Source organism: Lagenorhynchus albirostris, chromosome 4 (assembly GCF_949774975.1).
Source record: "Lagenorhynchus albirostris chromosome 4, mLagAlb1.1, whole genome shotgun sequence".
Lineage (NCBI taxonomy): Eukaryota > Metazoa > Chordata > Mammalia > Artiodactyla > Delphinidae > Lagenorhynchus > Lagenorhynchus albirostris.
The window spans coordinates 112694441-112718824 of NC_083098.1; the positions used below are offsets into that span (position 1 = coordinate 112694441).

At 41.4% G+C, this 24384-nt stretch overlaps 1 protein-coding gene across 2 annotated transcripts; it reads right to left on the bottom strand.

The window, feature by feature from the left end:
- Nucleotides 1-1705: 1705 nt before the first annotated feature.
- On the bottom strand, nt 1706-24384 carry BDH2 (3-hydroxybutyrate dehydrogenase 2). 2 transcript variants are annotated; one of them, XM_060148536.1, is made up of 11 exons: nt 24304-24384; nt 21151-21268; nt 20676-20767; nt 19779-19857; nt 18128-18224; nt 16338-16446; nt 10624-10684; nt 9332-9445; nt 5324-5382; nt 4641-4733; nt 1706-1934 (listed from the first exon to the last, which is right to left on the bottom strand). In XM_060148536.1, exons 3-11 carry the CDS (start codon nt 20745-20747, stop codon nt 1881-1883), a joined length of 738 nt encoding a protein of 245 aa, XP_060004519.1. In that variant the 5' UTR covers nt 20748-20767; nt 21151-21268; nt 24304-24384; the 3' UTR covers nt 1706-1880. The 2 variants fall into 2 exon arrangements, with proteins under 2 accessions (XP_060004519.1, XP_060004520.1); XM_060148537.1 differs by lacking the exon at nt 21151-21268 and having other exon boundaries at nt 24304-24365.

Below are 24384 nucleotides of genomic sequence, written 5' to 3' on the forward strand. Positions count from 1 at the left end.
ACAGAAATCAAATATATTTTTCCATTTCTTTCAGTCATATGATCATCGATACATCACATGCTTTGATCAACATGACTTTGGAGAACATTGAACTTTTGGGCTAGTTTTTACTGTTTATAATGTTTTATAGTTTATAGTTATCTCTGGGAGAACTCACTCTGAGGGAGCATTTGTTAATATTTAGAGTCCATTTTGCAGTGTTCATCATGTGTTTATTTATTTACTTGGCTGTGCCGGGTCTTGGTTGCTGCATGAGAGGTCTTCCATCTTCCTCGTGACACGTGGGATCTTTAGTTGCGGCACGCAGGATCTAGTTCCCTGACCAGGAATCAAACCTGGGCCCACTGCATTGGGAACGCCGAGTCTCAGCCACTGGACCACCAGGGAAGTCCCATCATGTTTATTTATAATTCATTTTTTAATAGCTTACATGTACATGTATAATGGCTCAGAGCATGAAGTACTTCATAAAAGCTTAAAAGCTTCAGTGTTCCATTACTTCACTTGATAAGAAGTTACAGCCTTTTGATAATGATACATCAAAAGAAACCCAAGTCATTTGGCCCAACTCCTTAATTTTACAAAGGAAAAACTAAAATGGAAGAGAAATTGGATGACTTAGGTTCTAGGTAACCAACCAAGCTACATGTGGTCCAGTAGTGGAATACCTGGTCCAGAACCCTAAAGCAAATCTTAAAATCAATGGACTCTTCAGGAATGTTAGTCAAAATATCCTTTGCTGTCAGATTTATTTTATTTTGTTTTATTTTTTGCTGTTGGTTTTAACTTACCTTCATCAACTGCATGTTCTTCCTCATACATAAAATTTTAAACTTTCATTGTCCATTTCAAAATTTTCCTTTTTAATATTACAGTTCTGAGATGAAAGATTAACTGTTCATTTACTGAGTATCTACATGTGCATCATACCGTTTGGTCTTTTGAGGTAACAACAAATAAAACACAAACATAAAACCCTGAAACTAAAAGAGCAAGAAAAAACTTCTCCCTAGTAATCTGTTATGGAATTATTTTCCATGAATTTAAATTTCTTATTGAAACTTTTATTTTCTTTAATTTTGTTTCCTGTTACATGATTTATTTCTGTTTCTTCATCCGGAGACTATTTCTAAGTTTCATGTTCTCTTGTCTGTTATCTCAGAATTTGGTGAGGAAATCTATACTTAATCTGAAAAATATTCTTCAAACTGACAATACTGTAAGGTAGTTAACTATATGTTTCTTATGTCCATGTCAAATACTGCTTATTTTAATAAAGACTTTTTAGTTAGACTAAAAAAAAAGTATTTACTTATAAGTGATGACATCCATTAAGGATAAACATCTGATGATTATTTTTCTTTTACATAACAGATCAACAATATATAGTCCTGAACCTAAACTCCTTTAAGTGTAAGTTACTGAAGCCAAACTCCTTTATACCTTTGGTGTTCACTTATGACTGTGTAAAATTTTAAAATTAGTACCCACATACAGACCAATGCAGAATCGTACAAAAATATTTGAATACGCAAAACAGAAGTAAAATAGAAATGAATAGCTTTTTTCTTAAAAAAGAAACTTCCCTTTTTCTTCATATTCACATTTTAATTTTATACACTTAGAAATTGAGGTTTATTCTTAAAATGTTCTTTTTGCAGTGAGTTCATTATCTCACCTATCTACAATGATTTCAGAAGAGATTAGAAAGAGATGAATATATTTAAAGAATCAGACTCTTGTGAACAATGACATCATCAAAAAGGTCTTATTTTCATTGATATGCCATTAATAGGAAAGAGAGGATGGGTGAGTTTTCTTCATAAGCAGGTTCACTGTAGACAGGAACGGCCTGCCTTCCCAGCAAGGAGATCCTGAAATCACAAGCTCCAGCCTCCATCAATGATAATAGGATTACCTGTTACATAGGCAGACTGCAGGGATAAACACAAGGAGATAGAACAATTAACCAGGTTGTGTTTCTTCAATTTTCCTGACTGAGATAGCTAAACAGTTTATCCTCATAGAACCAGGAAACCACACTTTTAACAAATAGAAATTAGGAAAATCTGAATTAAATTTCAGATGATTTAAAACTGCTGAGTGTTCTTGTGATCTGGATCTGACTGGCCTCTGGCTGGTGTTTGAGCACATGTCACATCATTCTAAGAGTGTCTGGACTCAGAGTCAGAAAGTTAAGAAATTTTGTGATATAGAGCCATTACCCGAATTAGGATAAAGTATAGGCTAAAACAGTACATTTTCATTTTGAATCTCAGAAGTATTCTAACTAGCTGAGTTTTATGCCACTAATAAACCTTTGAACATAATCAAGTGTGTCAGTAACAAAGTAGTAATGTCAATTACCAAACAGAATTTTAAAAAAAAGATGTATATTTAGTTAATCAATATACATGGGTAATTCCAGGTACTGAAGCACACTAAATGTCTTTTTAAAATTTATATGAGTAATAATTATTATAATCTATTAACCAAAAAAAAATTCTATACTAGTTTCAGACATCCAAATCTGTACAAAATTAAAGAAGTTTAAAAATTACTGATTTTTTTCCCCATAGAATTTTTCATTTTCTAAAGAATTAAAGCTGAAGTGATTCTTGTGGTAGAGGTTTAAAAATGTTTTGTTTTGTTTTGTTTTGTTTTTTGCGGTACGCAGGCCTCTCACTGCTGTGGCCTCTCCCGTTGCGGAGCACAGGCTCCGGACGCGCAGGCGCAGCGGCCATAGCTCACGGGCCCAGCTGCTCCGCGGCATGTGGGATCTTCCCGGACCGGGGCACGAACCCGTGTCCCCTGCATCGGCAGGCGGACTCTCAACCACTGTACCACCAGGGGAGCACCCCCCTCTGTTTTATGTCTGTGAATAGTACACGACCAGGGAACTAACTGGAAGAGAGAAGAGAGAAGGAAAGGGGAGTAGGCAGGAGTGAGGAGGTGTGTTACTCATCAATTAGCCCCTCTTCAGTGTAACTTGGTGCACACCAGGTGGTGGTGAATGTGACAGATACAGAGGTTGAAATGTTTTAGTGACAGAGCAGTTACTACTTCTCAGAACTATTAACAACAGTTGTTCATAGCAGAGGAAATGACTAGGCAGATTATGAATGACTAAGTACATTAACCTTTCTGATTTCTTTGAATCTGTATCTTCACAAGAGCTCATTTGATTTGTGGGTACTGCTGATAAGCTAAATTGCCCTGGTTTAGCCAGAGCTTAGGTTACCAAATATTTGGGAATGTTCTGGCTTGAAATGTGCAACAAAAGGACCTTTGTCCTTTTAGAAAGATCTAGAAGAGTCCATATGTAAAACAGAAAGCTTGCCTTTTAAAAAAAACTTGGAGAAATTGGGGGTGTTTCTTGGTAGAGTGTCTAATAACCCCCTAGTTTATCTACTTTATATGATCAGTCTTCATATATTGAATTTTATTTTTTTTTATTGGAGTATAGTTGATTTACAATGTTGTGTTAGTTTCAGGTGTACAGCAAAGTGAATCAGTTATACATATACATATATCCACTTTTTTAGATTCTTTTCCCATATAGGCCATTACAGAGTATTGAGTAGAGTTCCCTGTGCTATACAATATATACTGAACTTTAAAACACTCTGTACTCCTGTTATGATGTCTTTCCTTCCAGCCTCTTCCATTGCCTCAGGCTTTAGGTGAATTTAAAACTAGGAACACAAATTTGAGTCTATTATCCATGTTTAAGTTAAAACATTTTTAGGGCTTCCCTGGTGGCGCAGTGGTTGGGAGTCCGCCTGCCGATGCAGGGGACACCAGTTCGTGCTCCGGTCCGGGAAGATCCCACATGCCATGGAGCGGCTGGGCCCGTGAGCCATGGCCACTGAGCCTGCGCGTCCGGAGCCTGTGCTCCTCAACGGGAGAGGCCACAGCAGTGAGAGGCCCGCGTACCGCAAAAACAAACAAACAAACAAACAAACAAAAACAGAGGGGATGCCCTTGTACTTTATACCTTATAAGAAATATCTCTTATGAAAGTTTCTGCTTTCACAGCTGTTTGCCATTAAAAAATATACAGTAGCCGTTAAGGAAAAAACTGATTACTAAATAGGTGCAACGTGGAAAGAGACAGAATTAGGAATTTCCATACGTGATGATAAATAAGTAAAAATTCATAGGGAAAAACAAGAGGTACTGGCATTGTTCTAAACAAGTCACTAGTAAAACTGAAAACACCAGATGCTAATTCTGTGTCTCCTGGATGCAAATCTGGTTAACCCTTTCCCCATTTCACCAGAAGCTCTCATAATTTTGGAGGTTCACTGGTTTGATTTACAAATCAAATTTACAAATGGTTTCCCAAATTGTAATTTTTGAAAGTAATTATAAAATTGAGCAATTTAATTTTTTTCAATCCTCCACCACTTCACTTGCTATCAGATTCAGTGACATGTAAAGTTGAATGAGGAAGAGTTGGTGGCTCAGATCAAAGTGGCCTTTCTATGAGCAAATTAAATCAGAACTTATTCCCATCTTGTAAAAGCAGCATCTTAGCACCTACATGCCATCACTCCCTAAATCATACTATTTTGATGAGCAAATTGTGGCCAAATGTGATTGAGGATAATGAAGCCCCTGGGAAGAACAGTGCTTACTTCATCAGAGGCCAGGTACACGCAGAGCAGGGCTATTTCTTCTGCAGTTGCAAATCTTCCTGTTTTCTGTCTCTTTAGGAAATCGCTCAGTGCCTGGAACCAGAAACCATACCGGACATCAGTGATGTGAGCTGAAGTAACTCACCTGCAACACCTTCAGAAGGTCAAAGGCAAGAGGAATCTACAAAGGTACCACTGGCTTGTTGCCTTGATTAATTATACATGATACAAGATACAGGAGAATATCAATATCTTTAATTGTGGACCAAACAGGACTATGGTGACTCCCAATCTACTCAAACTATCTGTTTTATACTAAAACCTACAGAGACTGTGACGGATCAGAAAGATAGTATTAAAGAAGAGGGCATTTTCATATTTTTTGAAAATGTGGTAAAATGCACATAATATAAAATTTACCATCTTAACCAATTTGAAGTGTACAGTTCAGTAGTGTTAAGTCCATTCCTATTATTGTGCAACAAATCTCCACAATTCTTTTCATCTCGAAAAAGTGAAACTCTATCCCCATTAAACAATAACTCCCCACTCCCTCTCCCCCAGCCCCTGGCAACCACCCTTCTACTTTCTGTCTCTATGGATTTGTCTACTCTAGGTAAGGAAGGAGCATTTTTATTTTTTTTAACCAGAGGATTTAAACACATTTAAAATAGCAGATATACCTCTTCAGGATTTGGTCTGGCTTGTATTCTTTCCTGCAGAGATGGGGTATCAACCGTTCCTAAATCAAAGGAGGGCATTCAGCTTGGTTACTTACTTAGACTGAAAAAGAAATTGATGATTAAATTTTAAACTTCCTTTCCATATGATACAACGATCAGTGAAAGCCTTCTCCATGACTTGGAGTGACAATTTCACCTCTACCTGCCTGCTTTTTATTTAATAGGCTTATAAATTCTTTAATAAATGTCTATGATTTTCAAAAACACAGACTATACTTCTTTGTGAAGTATATTAGGCAAAAAATGACACCCAGCATTCCCAGGACATACTTTAGTCACATCACATTGATATGATACTTTATGGATTTTAAGCACTGTTATAGGTATTATCTCAGTTAATCCTCGCAACAACCCTGAGATGTATTATAGATAAAATCATACAAGCACTATATCAGTATAAGGACCCAGACTACCTAATGATCTCAAAAACATTTTCTGCTGTCAGGTTCACTCTGGGCGGATTCTCAGGGACAACTCCACACCCATCACAGTCCTCGATAACTTAGGTGGCTCTTAATTGTCCTCATTATCTTGCCTATTTTCGTCGGTTTTAAATTCCTGTTTTAACCATTGTTTCATATTTCTCATCGAAAAAATATAACTTTATTTTACTTAAAAACAAGAAAAATAATAATGACTAAAAATTTTTAAATCCCACTTAGTTCACATTCTTTACCGAGCAAGTTCCCACACATTTCTGTTAACTTCTGTCATCTGCAAATTCTCTTCAGAGGGCTTTCTTCTGCTGACCGTACTCCCGGAGACCACATGATCTTTCTAAGTTCATAGCAAGTGATTTCACTGTCATACTCTCAGCTCCATCCTTAGACCATGCTCCTGGATGTGCCACAGATTTGATGTTTGCTTGGAAATCATTTCTTTCTTTTTTTTAAAAAAATTTTTATCGGGGTATAGTTGATTTACAATGTTGTGTTAGTTTCAGGTGTACAGCAAAGTAAGTCTTTATACATATACATATATCTACTCTTTTTTAGATTCTTTTCCCATATAGGCCATTACAGAGTATTGAGTAGAGTTCCCTGTGCTATACAGTAGGTCCTTATTAGTTATCTATTTTATATATAGTAGTGTGTATACGTCAGTCCCAATCTTCTAATTTATTATCCTCCCCGCCTCGGAAACCATTTCTTAATTTTATTATCATTTGCCATTTCTCTGGAGAGACTGGGAATCTTCGAAATCTGCAAATCCTGACTCCTTTTTGTTTAACAGCCCTTTCCTTAGCTTGTCTCTGTGCTCTCACATTTCACTGTAAGCAGGCAACACTTTCAATAGGCTGGGTGGGAGCTGCCTTGGCTACATCACCTGGTTCATCAGGAACATTTTCTACCCTCCACAGTTACCGCAGGCAATAGTGTTGATGAAATTTCTTAAACCACAAAGCGAAAATCTCTTTGTATCCAATTTCTGGTGATATTTTCCTCACTTGCCTCATCAACAGCCTCCTTAAAGTCCACAATTCTACCAACAGTGTGTTCAAGGCACCTTAAGCATTCACTTAACGCCCTCCTCAAAATCCTTAACAGCTTCCTCCCGCTGAGGCAAATGCTCACCGACTCTTACATATGGCCGGTATTCATGACTATTACATGAAAACTCTGTAGCAAGCCTATGCCTCGCACTTCATTCCACTGTCACCTGACTCTGCTGTGTCCCTGGCACAGACTGACACACCATGCCACTGTCCACACCAGTCTGGTGTTGAAGTGTTGTGACTATATCATCAGCACCAACCCAGACACACTCATTCCTTGTCACATTTTCTTTGTGACTGGCTCAGTGAGTCACAGCTAGTTCCTTGTTCCAGACAGTGGGAGAATATATTTTCCAATCTTCTGAAAAGTCCAGCTTCAAAACAACCACATTTTCCAAATCATTTTGCCATTTATTCCACTGGGAAAATGGCACCAAAAATAGCTAGACTCAAGTATCACCAACGTGTATGTTAAAACCCGGTGAAACTCTCTCTCCTGTAACCTCCTCTTTCTTGGTGTTACCTATGTTTACTGTTCTAGTCTAAGAAAAATTAAACAGAACACGTCAATCATGGAAATTCTGTCCCTTGAAGGTTATTTAGTAGTCTCCCCCTTTCCAAAGTCAGTGGGTTTCAACCTGAGGGGAGACCATGATGAATTACATCAGAATTTCCAGTGGCACTTTCCAAACTACACACGGTGTTCCCCATCAACTCCTTTTCCAAATGCTGGCATGCCCCTCAGGTTTTGAAAGGTCCCACAGGTAACTGTGAATTGCTTCTCCTCCCCAAAGCCACAATACCAGTTGTGAACTACTAAGAGAAACCTTGATTCTGGACATGCAGTATTGAATTTCTTTTCAGAGAGGAAGTTGATAATTCTTCTTAGGCAGACCTCATTTTACTCTCTTTGGCTTGCTGAGCTCCACAGATACTACATTTTTTACAGATTTCAGGCCTGTGCAATGCTTCTTCGAGCAAGTCTATAGGCACCATTTTTCCAACAGCATTTATTTGCTCACTTCATGTCTCTGTGTCACATTTGGTAATTCTTGCAATATTTCAAACTTTTTCATTATTATATTTGTTATGGGGATGTGTGATCAGTGATCTTTGATGGTACTACTGCAAAATGATTATGACTCACTGAAGGCTCAGATGATGGTGAGCGTTTTTTAGCAATAAAATGTTTTTGAATTAAGGTATGTACATTGTATTTTTAGACACAATGCTATTGCACACTTAATCGACTACAGTATAGTGTAAACATAAATGTCCTTTCTACTCATAATAAGTTCTGCTTTTCTCCTTTCCTTTATATGAGGGGCCAGCATACTTTTTGGTCAAAAGCCAGACAGGAAATATTTTTAGCTTTGAGAACCATTTGGTCTGTTATAACTACTCAACTCTGACTGCAGCATGAAAGCAAACTTAACCAATATAAAAGCAAACTGGGTGTGGATGTACTCCGATAAAACTGTGTTTACAAAACAGGTGGTAGGCCGGATCTGGCCTGTAGGCCATAGTTTGCTGACCCCCTCTTTACAGCATAAAGGAAGGTATGAATCCCTCCTTTTTGCTTATGGGCCACCCCAGGTGATGGACATGACTCAGTGGCTCCCTATGTCTGGGAGGCTCCTCTTTCTTCCTGCTGTCCTGTGAGCATGGTCTACATTTCAACTTTCCCCTGATGAGGCCATCCTGGGCTTGCTTCTAAAACACCAAGCCCTGGCCAGTTATGTCTCTCAACCACAGGGTTTGGAATTGTCCCCATCCACACAAGTAGCATTTAAACCTTTTGCATCTGTTAAATCAAAATGGCATCACTTGTGCTAAAACCCATGATACAAAACCTACATTTAATGCCTAACCTAATTGCAGTTTCAACCTTTACCAGAAATGTAATCTTAATCAACCAGTCTGGAATTTTCTGGTTAGCACCAATGAGGTAATTGGGCCCCCGTGGGTCCTCTCTATCCCCCTAGAGGAAGAAGAGGCAACCTGTAGTATAAAACCTGTGCCATCCCTTCCCCCTTAAAACAGCAGTCCCAGCCCAGAATAACCTTTTCTTTTCTTTTGCCAATGACCTCCTTGCCCCACCCTTCTTTCTATGAAAACCTTCCATTTTTGTATATGATTCCCTGGAGCATCCTTCTAGTTGCTAGATGGGATGCTACTTGATTCATGAATCGTTGAATAAAGCCAATTAGATCTTCAAATTACTTGGTTGAGTTTTGTCTTTTAACACATCTGTGGGTTATTCCTAATGACTTAGGATCTCTTTCCCAACTTACCATTGGACTGTTATCTTAATAAGCCTGGACTCTTTTTTCTTTGGAGCTTTTCCCAATGACAATACAACATGTGGTAAACAAGCTTACATAGATACTTTTCACAGTGGCAGCCGGGAGGTCAGAAAGGACAAGTTCATAGTCCCACAGTGCCCAACTCACCTGGACACACACAGTTGCACCGGATACCCTGCTGGATGAAGTCTGCAGCAACAGACTTTGTGAGACCAATCACAGCTGCCTTGGTTGTGCTGTACACACACCTGTTCACAACTCCTGAGAATGAAGGAAAGTTCAACCGTTGAAGGAATAAAAAAACACAGTCAACTTTAGGAAGCAGGAGACCATTGTCATGCTTCCTCACACTCCACCATTTTTAAGATTTTTTTTTTTATGTGGACCATTTTAAAAAGTCTTCATTGAATTTGTTACAATATTGCTTCTGTTTTGTGTTTTGGTTGTTTGGCCTCGAGGTATGTGGGATCTGAGCTCCCCGACCAGGGATCGAACCCACACCCCCTGCATTGGAAGGCGAAGTCTTAACCATTGGACCACCAGGGAAGTCCCTGCACCCTTTCTAAAAATCGATATCAGATTTTCTCCTTTAATAGAGCTAGTTTCTGAATCTGGGAAAATAATATCTTTATTGGCACAATTCAGTTGAGACTTCGGTGTTGAGATGCTGCACCTAAGTGATAGCAGTGGCTTTAGTTTTTCATCATCAGTTGGTAGAACGAAGAAATTTAGGGTAAAGCAAAGCAAAACAAAACACAACCCAAACAAACCCAGAGGCTTAGGCATTTCTTTGCATTCGTCTCCTGTGCAGGCTTGCTGTGTACCTCCTTGCTAAGAAAAGGAATGTTATCTCAGCAGTAACTACTTCATTTTCAACTCGAAATCCATCTGTGCCAGACAGTGACACTGTCCATCATCTCCACTTTTGCACTGCAGTCTGGCCCTTCAACTTGACTTCTCATTTAGGGCTGGATCAAATGTCTTTGTGAAGCACTCCCCCAGTCCACAGGCAGAGTTATGTCCCTGCTATGTAACAGCACTTTGTACAACGCTCTGTTATGACCCTATCACACTGTAGAAGATGTGCATTTGCCTGACTCTCCCCCCTTTTAGACTGTGAATTCTTTGGGGTCAGGGACATCTAGTGGGTGTCTAATACATTTGTTTGATTAATTACATGTATAAAAGTTTCCTTCTCCCCGTTTGATCTTCATTTCCATATCCAATAGAAGGAATAAAAGGTAGAGCAAAGCAAACCAACTTATATTTAACTTTATGACTGGTTCACATCTAAGGCAAAAGGACTGGTACTTAAGAAACTTTAGAGCAATGTATAAAAAAGCAGTTTTATGATCTCTGCTATGCTTGTTCCCCAAACCCTTAGCTCTTGAAGGTGTGTGAGTACGTGTGTCATGATGCCCAGAGGAAGACACACCTACCTTTGATGCTCGATGCCACAGAGGACATGTTGATAATGTTGCCAGATTTCTGAGCAAGCATCTGCCAAAACAAAACAAAGACCAAAAAAAGATGCTACTCTGCAGGCTAAAAATACTACCTCTTTAAAAGATGCGCATTTACTTATGGTTTGCAGGACCATCATATTAGCTAGTAACATTAAGCACTGTTAAGCATGTTAAGCAGTCTTTTTTTTTTTTTAACGGATTTTATTTTCTTTTTTCTTTTCTTGGCCACGCTACGCAGCTTGTGAGATCTTAGTTCCTTGACGAGGGATTGAACCCGGGCCCTTGGCAGTAGAATCACGGAGTCCCAACCACTGGACCACCAGGGAACTCCCTGTTAAGCAGTCTTAATGGTCTCACCCAATCATTGCTGGGAATTGATGGCTTGTGTACACATTGGCAGGAACACTTCCCAGGGGTTTACTGCCTTCCTGTGGCATAAAAGCATCAGCAAGACCAAGAAGGAACTCTGAGCTAAATGAAAGGCTAATGAATGTTAATGTTACTGTATGTTCCCGATGGAAAACTCGTTCTCCATTCATCACATATTCAACATATAGTTGAATACCTACTGTGGTCAGGTACAGTGGTAGGTCGAGGAGATTCAAAGAGAAATGACTCAGTCCCTGCCTGCCTATAGAGCTGCCAGTCTGATTGAAGTGGCTGGTATAACCTGCATCCAGCAAGAGGAAAGACTGTCACTGGGGAGGGGGCGGACGTGGAAAGAAGGACCAGGCTGCAGGGCACTCAGGAGAGGTCTGATTTTTTGAAAGCTAGAGCGTTAATCAGAAAAATAAAAGAGAAGGGTATTTTCTTCCCAAGGAAGTGGGAAGAAGGGATGGGTCTGGCTGGAAGACAGAATGTGGGAGGAATAAAGCTGCAGAGGCCAGTGGGGCTAAATTTAGGAATTTTGGCTTTACCCTGAAGGCAATGCGGTGGAGACAATGAGGGGTTTAATGCAGAGGGGCAGTGGCATGTTCAGATTTGAAGATTACAAAGATTACTATGGCATCTTGTAGAGGAGAGCACTGGAAGCTGATGCAGGGATTTAGGAAAGGCGTAATGAAAGTAGAGAGCAGAAACGTCTGTGGGTAACAGAGGTGGAGACAGCCGAGGTACGTGAGCAGGACTTGGTACATGGTTACATGCAGCGAGGGCTGCTCCCCGTCTAGGGCAGTGTTTCCTAAGAATACGTCCTTCAGAATCCCACACAGAAAGTGTGAAAGTCTTAAGAGAAGGGTCTGTGGCTGTCCTGTCCTCCTAGACAGGGTACACAGCAGCCAGTCAATATGTTTCAGTGAATCAAAATCTCTTGGGGCTTCCCTGGTGGCGCAGTGGTTGAGAGTCCGCCTGCCGATGCAGGGGACACGGGTTCGTGCTCCGGTCCGGGAAGATCCCACATGCCGCGGAGCGGCTGGGCCCGTGAGCCATGGCCGCTAAGCCTGCGCGTCCGGAGCCTGTGCTCCTCAACGGGAGAGGCCACAACAGTGAGAGGGCCGTGTATTGCAAACAAAACAAAACAAAACAAAAAAATCTCTTGAGGTGCTAGGTTAAAGTGCAGATTGCTGAGCTCTGCCCCAGACCTAAACAAATATATCACTGAAAAAAGCTGCTATGAATTAAAAAATGTTTTCAGATGAACTTATATTTAATTAAAAGATGTATGTATGTTTTCAAGATGATATAGGTATATGCGAGGGCATGGGTATCCACCCATCAATGTTTGGGGGGAAGAAGCAAGAGTTGGAGAGAATGCCTGCCTCGTGGGCACTAACTTACTGAAATCAGAGGCTGCAGGGATGACCATAAAGAACAAGGAGGAGGTGGTGAAGAGTTAAAATAAGTGCTGGGGGAGGTGGAGAACAGAGGAAGGAGAACCAGGATATGCTCTGTCATGAAAATCAAGTAAAGAAAGAGCTTCTAAGACGGAGGAGTCTCAGTAGGCAGTGTAAAGGGTCAAAGAAAAAAGTCACTTCTGCTGGGGTTAGTTTATCCAGCAGCTTTCAAGGAGGTGTAGGAATGGAGAAGGTGAATAACTGGATGATCCGGGGATGAGTTTGCCAAGATTCTATTTTTCCTTATAGTATTCTTACTTTCTGTTTTGATACTTAGCTACTAATCGGTACCTAAGAGCAGAAAGTCTAAAACAACCCTAAGGTATTATGTTGAATGGATTAAAAGGATAAAAGGAGAGGCTGAGGTGACCCAGTGAAATCCAGAAGATGGCAGGGAAAGAAAATATTGAACCCAACTTGTTTGTCTATATAATAAAGAGGGTCATAATGAAATGGGGTCCTCATAAAAAAGACCAGGAAAATTAGTAAAATATAAGTGTTGAAAACGAAGCCTTAAAATTATTCTTTCTTATCCAGTTTAGCAAATAACATAACCCATTTAAATTAATTTATTTTCCCAGTGCCACTGAGGTATAATTGATAATATATACAATCCATTTTTAATACATATGGAATACATGTAGCCCAAGTTAATATATAAAGATGGGCTATTAAATAAGTTCAGTCTCTGATCTTCTGAAATGCAATAAAATCCTCAGGCAGAACTTTAGAAAACAGTCACCTGGGAGATGCTACTGCTGCCCACTAACACTTGGACTGTCCACTCAGCCCAGGTCTAGCCGCTGATTCTAGAGCCCAGTCCTTGCGTCCTTCTGTGCTGCCTTCTCAACACCAGCTCAGCACCTGCTGTCATGGTGTGAATGCTCTTCCTGGCTCTGCATGCAACAGCCGTCTCTGGCAGGTACAACAATAAAGAGAAGTGCCTGGATGTAGTAATGCTGTCTAGGATTGATCTCCCAGAAGCTCAGGCGGATGCTACAAAGAGCTCTGAAGATTCCCTCTAGCTGCATCTAGTTAGTCCTACTGTGACGCAGCTCTTCTGCCCCCACTGACCAGAGCCCAGCTTCTAAACCTGGCAGACCTTGGCTTCTTGGGTCTTCAGTGATTCCATGCCTGACCTTCACCTGGACTGACAACCTAGATTCATTTCTTCATCCAGCAAATGTTTGCTAAGCAGCTCTACGTGCGAGAGACTCTTCTAAGATAGAGCAAAGGAGGAGAACACCCAAATATCCAAGACCTCCCCGAACCCTCGTTGTAACGGATCCTCTCTTCTGGTGGACCTTGGATTCTACACTGACCTCTTTTCGCAGTATTTTTAATTTGTTCTCTGCCTTCTGACTGCTCTTCCAGTCTTGGAATGGTTTTCTGTATGCTTATCCATGAACAAAAATTTCCTACAAGTGTTCCTATGTTTTGACCATCTGACCTTTCAAATCTGCCTAGACTCTAAATCCTGGCTTCCCCTGGAAAGTTCTATCTGGTATATGTGCGTCATGGTTAGTGAACATAATTAGGGCTGGAAAGGACTGTGTAATCTATCACCCTCATTTTAAATGAAGAAATAGACACCGAGAGAGCACAGGTGCCATCTCCCAGGTCCCGTGGCGAACTTAGGGGCAGAGCTCAGGCTGTTCCTAAGGTCTTCCAATGCCAGATTCCAGAATCCCAGGTGAGGTCGGTTGGGGTCATTTTAACAAGTGGCACCAACCCATTCTGACTCCCCATCCCAGTCATTAATAACTCTTAGGATTTCTTACAGATGAGTTTCATTGGCTCATGTGGATTCTTGTTAAGATGCTTTAACTCATACACAAACTCGCTAATTTGCAAGTTAATGTCTGGTATTTTAAAAGTTAACACTTAACAAGCTTAAATTTCAGCTCCACTGTATCTCACACCTATGTCCTTCCCTGATATTTGTCAAGCATTCAGTACTACAGTGAGTCTCATATATGTGTAAGTCTTATTCACCTGACCTGAGCTTTCCTCTTTTACCACAGCCTCTGCTGTTCCTCATATCCTATGCTAAGGATTAGTCTTCAAAAAATACATTTAAGTTCCAAATAACAGATTCTCATGAACTCCAAATAAGGAAAAAAAAAGGCAATTTTATATTTTAAAAAAATTTGCTGGTTCAACATTCCATGAGCCAACCCAAAGATTCCTTCTAGGGGCTAAACAAGAAGATTAAAAAATTTTTAGTTTTTTTTAGTTACTAAGTCAATTTCTCTAATTTTCCTTTTAGCATTCATCTGTATCCTTCTTGACGTTAGGCCCAATGTCCAGAGCAAAGTATCTGCCCTGCCTTGTCATCAAAAAACTCTTCTGGGCTTCCCTGGTGGCGCAGGGGTTGGGAGTCCGTCTGCCGACGCAGGGGACACGGGTTCGTGTCCCAGTCCGGGAAGATCTCACATGCCGCGGAGCGGCTAGGCCCATGAGCCAAGGCCGCTGAGCCTGCACGTGCCCGGAGCCTGTGCTCCTCAACGGGAGAGGCCACAACAGTGAGAGGCCCGCGTACCGCAAAAAACAAAACAAAACAAAACAAAACTCTTCTCCTGCCCTGGGTTGGGCAGCATTCAGTATGTCAGTCATCTAATCCAGCTGGAATGGAAGAGAAGCATGGCTCTTCTGCATTTCACTAGGGTTCAACTTACAACCTTGAACTGAGCCGGTTCTGTACAAAGTCAACCTCGGTCATTGTCTGAGCCTGTGTTGTCTGCTACTACTGGCTTCTAAGCTCATTTGAAGTCAATGTTTTTCATATTTATACGCCCCCTCCCCCAGAGAACCTAGCGTGGTGCTTTCCATCAAAAGGCACTTAATGCTTGTTTGTAAAATAAAATGAGAAACAGTCAGGAGTTGTGTGCAGGCTGGCAAATTCAAGGGTAGCAGACTCAGGAGGAATACTGTCTCCTTAGCACACGCTGTCTCTCACCTCTCCAGTACCTCTGTGGCTCAGCTAAAAGCAGGAGTGCAAGGAGCATACTCGGGGTACAGAAAAGCAATGGGTACATCCACCTTGAGATGGGGGGGCCTAGATGCTGACATTCAAGAAGGGGCCCAACTTCAAGGGTTCAAATCCTGGCTCTAATCACTTGCTAGTTATATGAGCTTAGGCGAGTTATCTAACCTCCCGGTTTCATCCTTCTGCACAGTGGCTGTGATAGTACCTACCTCATTCGACTGCTTTGGTCCCACATGCCCCCTTGCTGTTCCAGTCCCTGGAACCCTCTTCCCAGATACCTGAACGGACAGCTTGCTCACTTCATCGGGACCTCTATGAAAATTTCACCTTATTAATGAGGCCCTCCCACTAGACCTCACTGATAGCCTAGCTTCTTTTTTTTTTTTTTTGGCCACGCTGCGTGGCTTGTGAGATCTTAGTTTCCCAACCAGGGGATTGAACCTGGGCCACCGCAGTGAAAGTGCTAAGTCCTAACCACTGGACTGCCAGGGAATTCCCTAACCTAGCTTCTTTTAAGTTCACTGTACTTATAACCACCACACACGTTAGAGTTTATTTGATTACACATTATCGTATCTCGCCCCTCAAAATAGTACCTCCCTTATAGACAGGACTTTGTTTAGTTCTCTGATGTGCCTTCTGCACCTGGAAAGCAGCCTGCCACATGGTGCTTAATATTCCTTGAATGAATGAAGTGGAAAGTTAAGTGAGTTAATTTCTATGAAATGCTTTGATATCAGTGTTCACTACAGGTTGGTCATTATGTTCACTGTTATCACTCTTCAGAGTAGGGATCCTCTCTGGATGTCCAGTATGGAGACCTACTTATCCACTGGTACTCATCCTAGCGGTGGTGGTCACCTTACTTTAGGAAGAAAGGCCTTGATCATCAGGTACATGCTGCGGACGTTGAGATTCATTGAGAAGTCCCAGTCTCTCTCCCCACAGTCCAGGATGGTTCCATGATGGACGAAACTGGAAGTGTGATTAAACCACGGGGAAAAAGATGATCATTGAAAAACATTTCTATTCCATTTCCTTATCCTTTTTATTGTCATTTATTGGCTTAGACCATTGTCCTTTCCCTTAGCAAGATTAACAATTCAAACACAGTATCACTTAGTACCTTAGGTGAGGAAGTATCCCAACAACATAAGCTAAAAAAATTTATTTGAAGACAAAATCCTTCTTTTAAAAGAAGGCAGGAGTTAGAAGCCACCAAACATAAGAAACTCTGTACCTACTTAGCAGGAAACATCGCTGCCATTAAAAACAAAGGAGAACAGGGCGCTTGGCCTAACTCCTATTTCAAGATCAAGAGCGCCTTCAGGTGGCACAGATTTAACATTCTCAAGGGAAATCAAAACTGCAAGGAAAACTCAACATCTCAGGGTAGCAAAGTAATACCCCTACTGTACAGTTCTAACATACTGAGTAAACAACGTACAATAAGACAAAACCTTTAAAATAACCTTCACTCTTTTTGAAGTCACACTTCCTCAAGGAAGCTTTCTAAACATCAGTTAGAGTCCTAACTGATTTCACTGTCCCCTAGACAAAAATTATGTAATTAATTATAAAATATTGTCAGTTGTGATCCCTATGCACCACTGTATTTCTAGTTCAACCGAATGACAGCAAGAACCACATCCTCTATTTCTGTTCCCCTTACATTGCTTAAAATTTAACAGGTGCTCAGAAACTAATTTTGCTAGTTGTTTTTTTCATGGCTCTGGGTATATTCTCATAGGAGGAATGAGCAGGTTATTTATAAACTAGATCATCACAATCGTTACCTTAATTTCCAAACATTGTAACATATGATAAACTATGGATAAACTGAGACTTTTTTTTTTTTACTCTGAATCATGATTGGGAAGAACCATAGAAATATATTAGAAGGCTCTAGAATTTTTCTACCAATGCAGCAGTACAAATGTAACGCTACACAAGAAGAGTGGGATATCGGAGGTGTCTACTGAGTTCCTGGTTCCTCACATCTACTGTCATGCCTGAGAAGGGACAGTGGGTACCAGCACTCGTTGTATCTACATGTAGCTGCCCCAGGTCCAGCTTTTCATCATTCATGCATGGTTCAGCAAGCTGGGTACCACCCTAATAAGTTTAATTAAGCCATTCTCTTTGTGCCGTGTATAAAGGTACAACATGAAGCTTCTTTTGCTGGGACTGATTGTCCCAGTAAGAAACACTGAGCTTGGGAGGTATAAAAGACTTACTAGAATATGCCAAAATATTGGCAACATCTTCATTTCAATAAACTGAGTACTTGGCTTCTGGTGTATATATACTTCCTTTTAAAGGCACTCTACTGGAAAACAGTTTTTCTTCTTATTTTATAAGTCCTGGTAGAGCACCAGCAACAAGTCCATTGGCATGAGCCTGTTACCAGCCCTGAGGAGAGCAACAGCGTTAGTATTGGTTGCCTTGCGTGACCTTAACGGCCTTTAGGCCCTAAGCCCATGTCAATGTCTATGGCTGTCTTACTTGTAAAATTCTGTCCAAAAATCTAGCCACATTCCCCAAGGAATATATTATGGTTCACAGTGAATAATTTTGCCATATTATCAAAATTCTTTTAGTGAAAGTTGCAGAAAGCTTTCTGTAAGGACAGTGAAATTAAAGAGCTATGAATTACCCAGCAACATTGAAGAGAACATCAAGTCTCTCAATGTCATTGGCGAACTGATCAATTTGTTTCTTCTTTGTGACATCAAGGACCCGAGTATGAACACCTGAAAAATAAAACAAAGGACACTATTTGCCTATACTCATAAAGAATGGTTAGCCTTGAAGATTCAGCTGTTTCGAAGTGTGAAGACGGTAATATCTGTCCAGTGGGGCTTTGTAGGATTGTTGATCATTCGTAGGGTCTTCACAGTCTGAAGACTCTCAGTAAAAATCTTCACGTCCTCCCCACTTTGACCACCCAGTAACACGTCTCTTTCTTCCCTCTCTCTCTCTATTCTCTGAAACGAATGATTCAGGTCTTTTCTGAGTAAAGACTTCACAGTGAAGTATGAATGATCTACAACAGATGCTTCTCAGTAAGCCAGCAGTAATAGCTGAGAGTTGGCTCATTTTAGCCCATTCTTTCCCCCAGAGGTTGAGTCAGTGCTACAGTAGTGCTGAATTCTGTGTGAAGGGGAAGGGCAGGGGCGGTGGATAAGGGATTGTTTCTACTTGAGCACTTTACCTTTATGTTAATTTTATTATTTTTTAGAAATGACTCTGTTGGCCAAGGGTACCATCACTTACTTCTGGACAAAATTACTAGTAGAAGAAACGAGAGGCCAGAAGAGGGAATGAAATACTTGAAAGCCAGACATGAGAGATCCGGCATGGGGTCTGAGAGATACATACTGCACAGAAACCCCCTGAACATTCTCTAATGAAAGCAGCAGTCATTATTTTTATGCTTTAAATAAAAATATATATAGTTTATTATTCTCTTTTGGATATAGAAAGAAAAGGTTATAAACAAAGAAAGACAAGACTGAAACTGAGTTGCAGAAAGACTTCTTTTCTTCTGTGCTTTTCTATTCCAACAGTTTGACTTTGACTTATAGGAATTATAATTCAGTTTAAGTCTAATGCAGTTAACTAGGTCAGTGAACTGATTTGTGTTTGATCATGGAACCTGTTCTATTTTGCTGGAATAGTTGACTTCCAGGTAAGTTCTCTTTCTTTCAGCGGTTCTGCTTTCTTTCAGAGTAACTCAAACTGAAGTCCTCTGGTGTTGGAGTTAGGTTCAGTGTGGTGCTGTAAGGGGTACTATACACCTAAATAATCTGGGTAATCTCTTAGGGTTTCTGGTCATGATATTGAAACCAATATTCTGAAACTTAATTTTCACCTGTTTCTTTTAACATTTTAAATGTCGAGTTTAAATGTAAAATTTACTAGATAATTTAAAATTATGCATATGGCTCACATCATGTTTCTCTTGGACAGCGCTGCACTCAGACGAGGGCGGTACAGTTGTCATCAAAAGGTAACATAACGACTGTTAAATGTTCACATATGATTTTGTCATTAGCTACTGAATCCTCTGACATGTTGGATAAATTAAAAATTTTAAGTATACAGCTTAAATACTTTGTTTACACTTAAGTGTACAGATTTTTGTCTCTAGGTTCACAGAATACAAATTGGTATCAGAGAATCAGGCTCTAAAAAGGCGGCCAGTGGAGCTGAGCAGCGAAGGAATTTTCTTTCAACATGTAAGTACTAATGATTTATAATCCCTTGTAGACTGAATCCCAGATTCAAGCTGCGGAGTTGCTTACCTGGGTACTTTTCCAGTTCCTGAAGTTTGAACTCATTGATATCTGTGGCTATGACTTTGGCACCTTCTCTTGCAAAAGCCTGGTAGACACAATGCACAAATAAATCCTTTGTTTACATGGTTAAACTGCTCTCATGAACTGAAAGTCATTTAGCCTTTCTCTTTTATCTTATTTTCGCTGTTGTTTTCCCTATAAAATGGGTGGAATTTCAAACTATCTAGTCTCACCTCATCCTTCCCATTGTTACTATTTTTATCATTAATTAGAACAACGTGACATACATTGTGCTTGTCAGCTGACTTTGTCCCTTTAATACCAAATAAAACGTTTTTTTAAAAAAATAGGATTCTGTTATTAAACACCTCTCAAAATACTATTATTTTTTGATTTGATAGCATGCATTCTATTTCTGAGCAGGTGAGTAAACTCCAAATAGTAAGAGAAAAATGGGTTATATCAACACTTTTCCTCCTAATAACAGTGCATTATTAGCTCTGGTGGGGGGTTTCATGTGTGAGAAGTTGATACAAATTAGAAGGCAAAGGTAACTTGATAGTCTCATAACTCTGGAGTCCTATATCTGGACTGACATAATTTCAGAAAGCCATGCACTTCTGTAGGGTCCCTGCAGTAAATTTATTACGGTGCAGAGGAACTGAGGCAGAGAGAGAAGTTTCTTAGGTCAAAGGTTATCAGTGATGTCACATAATAAACATGTGAGGTATTCATTCCTTTATCTGCCTGGAGTTAGGAGTAGTCACTTTTCTTTTTGTAACTTAAGACAACAGAAGCACTAAAGAAAAAAAAAAAAGAGCAGAAATAAATACCCATGGAACCCAGCCACATAATTCAATACCTCAAAAGTTAGTAAGCAAACAACAAAAGATAATAACTTACTAAGGTAGCTGCCCGGCCAATCCCCTGAGCAGCTGCTGTCAGGACGATGACCTTCCCATCAAGTCGACCCATAATGGAACCTGTGGTTTAATCTAAAGACATGTGTATTTAATGGCTTACACTGTAGCACATGGCCTTGTGCAGTAATGTCTAGAAGGAACGGTTCAATGCACTCCTTTAAGAACCTGACGACAGCACCTCTGTACAAATACTCCTACCACTTGAGAATACTCCCATCATTCTCCAAGAATGATTACTCTAAATACCTAGCTTTGCATATGAAAAACATTTAGCAAAAACCACTGAAGTGATAACTGGTGACAGACAGACATCGGACTTTAACCCATCTTCAGGTTTTTTCAGTACCCAGAGAAGTCAGCCTCTGATGCTGATACAGCAGCATCCCCTCACTACCACCCACCCTCCCCGCTGGCCCTCCCTGCACACACTGCTATGGCACTGGGTGGGTCCTTACTACTTGGGGCTGCTTCTTGCTTCCTCTCTTGTAAACTTTTCTTGGGGTCTGCACTATTAATCATCTGTGTTTTTTCCATGTCCCTTGGGAAGATTTCACAGTTGGCCTCAGAGAGTCACTGAAAAAAAAGAGTTGGAAAATCAGATCATGTCCAATACCCCCATTTTACAGATGAGGGAACTGATTTGACCTGCTCAAGGTCATAGAACTGGTCAACGGCAGAGCCAGAACCAAACTCAGGTCTCCTGACTCTTTTGCTATGTGAACATTCTATCCAACAACGCTGCTGATCCTGTTTTAAAGTTTAAGCATTCATCAGTAACACTTTAACAGACGCAATCAGTAATTTTTAAAAGGGAGGACTGAGAAATTCTGACATAGGGGAAATATGATGTGCAGAGATATTTGGTCAGTGCTTGGATTGTAGATCTCAGGGTGAGAGGAATGGCTAGTGATGAGGTTGGGGGTCGTGAAGAGTCAAATGATGATTAAATGAGGCTGTCTGCAAGGAACCAAGTCCCTTCTCTTACCCTGCTGTTCTTAGTGTGTGCCTCTGACCACACACCAACCACAAAATGGCTGCTTTCTCCCAAGACATCGTATCTGCATTCCAGGCAGAAAGAAGGAAAGCCTGAACTCTTTCAGAGGCCTCACCTTTCTATTCAACGAGTAAGCCTTCCTCAGAAATTCTAGCCTGTGTTTTATTGGCCAGCTCTAGCAGTGGAGGCTAAGAATCTGAGTTTGTTTTCCAGGCTTTACAAAGTAAAAAGGTGGGGGTGAGGGCGTGAGTTGGGTGGATGTTGAGTGAACTAACTGAAACAACACATGCACAAAATGACGTCCACAATCAGTCTGCTCAATTACCTGCCTGATAAAGAGTACAGGTAGCTAGCTAGTCTTGCCTGGAGGGCTCACATGATCCAGATATTGCTTTTTGAACTTATCTCTGTTCTCTTCAGCCAAACTTGGCTTTTTGCTGTACCCAATGTGCACTCACCGGGATTTCAAGCCTCCACTCTTTGTGCAAGCTCTCCTTTCTGAGGGCTAGTTACTCCTGTGGGCAATGGGCAATGAGGCTTTCAAAAGCATGACATGATCAGATGTGTATTCTAGAAAGCTCACAGTGGAGAACAGACCTGGGGAGGGAGTGAGCAGGCGAGAGCAGGGGGTTTCCTTCGGAGGTGGCGGCAGTGGTGCAGAGACGGTGGAGAAACAGCAGGGACGGAGAGCAGAGGTGGATGAGGGAAGTGTTTAAGAGTTGACACAGGGTCCGGTCATCAGTGCACAGACTTCAAAGACATTACGTGGCTTGCCCAGTGTTTCACGGCTATGAATTCAAACCCAGGCCTCCTGATTGCGGGTCCAAGAGAAGACCTCGTGGTTCTAAATCCCCACGCAGCGCCAGGGGCCTGCGGCTCTGTGGAACAGGTGCCCAGTAACTGACCACGAGGCCGGCGCTGTGCTCTGAAACCCATCGGTGAGTTTGTGCAGAGGCCACCTCCCCCCTGGCCTTTCCCAGCCGATGCCTGAGTGCGGCACGAACGCTAAGGCAGGCCCACTTCTGGGACACATCGAGCTCCTCCCGCCGGCCTCGCGGACCCTCCCGCGCCGTGAAGGATGCGCCCACACCGCCCAGCCCAGCGTCCCTCACTCCCTCCCTTGCAGGCAGACTTCCGTCGTGGTCTGCTGGCTCTCCCAGCCTTACCTAGATCCCTACTCATTTTCTCTCGCACCAGCATTTCCCCTAATAAATCCCGTGCGTGTTGAACTCTCTCGGAGTCAGCTTCTCGGAGGGCTAGACTAACAGCGCGTTTTTATAAGAGCCGACTCCAGGGACTAGCTTACGACTTCACCGATGGTCTCTGATTGACGGAGAGCTGGGCTTTTACAATGCCTGACCTACTCTGATGCAATGAATTTTCAGCTTTTACTTTTCTTCTTACATGAGTGATACGTTTTTACTTAAAACATGGTTAAGAGTCGAAACTCCAATAATCTTTACCCTCCCCCAGTCTCGAGCATGATGTATTAAAAAGTTGCTGTTGTACACTATTGGCATTAGTGACTTCTGGGTCATGGGACTGTGAAGGCACATTGCAAATGTTTCCCTAGGAGGCTCTGACACCCACGGAAGAACTTACTAAACAACTGCTGAAGCACAGGGCAGCCGTTTTGCTCCCTATGAAAACCTCCCCCGAGCTGTCCTCCCTATTTTCTGGGACCAGATTTTCGAATCAAAGCCTTACTACTAGATATAACCGCACTATTATATTAAAACGGATTTGTTTGGAAAAATGAGTGCAAACATGGGCTGAAATGATGAAATGAGGCAACTTTCAAGAAATCCAACATGAAAACCAGACATGATGGATTTCTTACTCTAACTGTTGGAATCAAAGTGTTAAATTTTTTTTGCTGCGCCGTAGGCCTTATGTGCTCTTATTTCCGCCACCAGGGATTGAACCCGGGCCCCAGCAGTGAAAGCACCAAGTCCTAACCACTGGACCACCAGAGAATTCTCTCAAAGTGTTAATTTTTGATTAGCAGAGACACAGAGCATTTTCAGGATCTCTTTCTTCATAAGCCAGGAAAACAATGTCCACTTTGACACTGTGAAATCCTCTCCTTTGGCTATTTTGAAAAACCTACCGGAGTTTCAAACTTGTTAAAAACCCATCCGTATCCTGAACTAACTGCTAAGTTTAATCCTGAAAAAAGGTAATGTGCAAAACTAACATCTGAAAAGAAAACCTCTCCTTTTCCCTGGCCAAAGTTTCATTTAAAATATACTGGGAGAGCTTCCCTGGTGGCGCAGTGGTTAAGAATCCGCCTGCCAATAAAGGAGACACGGGTTCGAGCCCTGGTCCAGGAAGATCCCACATCCCGCGGAGCAACTAAGCCCGTGTGCCACAACTAGTTAGCCTGCGCTCTAGAGCCCACGCGCCACCGCTACTGAAGCCTGCGCGCCTAGAGCCCGTGCTCCGCAACAAGAGAGGCCACCGCAATGAGAAGCCCGCGCACCGCAACGAAGAGCAGCCCCCGCTGGCTGCAACTAGAGAAAGTCCGCGGGCAGCAACAAAGACCCAACGCAGCCAAAAATAAATATATTAATAAATAAATATTAAAAATATAAAATATATTGGGAAATCTTACTTTATTGCAGCAAGTTGATGGCGTCCTCCAGATCACTGCGCGGGCAACAAACTTAAGACCTTTGTTCCAAATCAGGTCAGG

Excerpts from the sequence above, each read along its gene's own strand:
- BDH2 (XM_060148536.1), bottom strand. The coding sequence starts at position 20,747 with ATGGGTCGACTTGATGGGAAGGTCATCGTCCTGACAGCAGCTGCTCAG. Across the intron at positions 16,447-18,127 it reads GTTCTCTTCAATGTTGCTGG|TTTCGTCCATCATGGAACCA; the intron begins GTAATTCATAGC and ends TCACACTTCCAG. Across the intron at positions 5,383-9,331 it reads GTGCAACTGTGTGTGTCCAG|GAACGGTTGATACCCCATCT; the intron begins GTGAGTTGGGCA and ends CCTTTGATTTAG.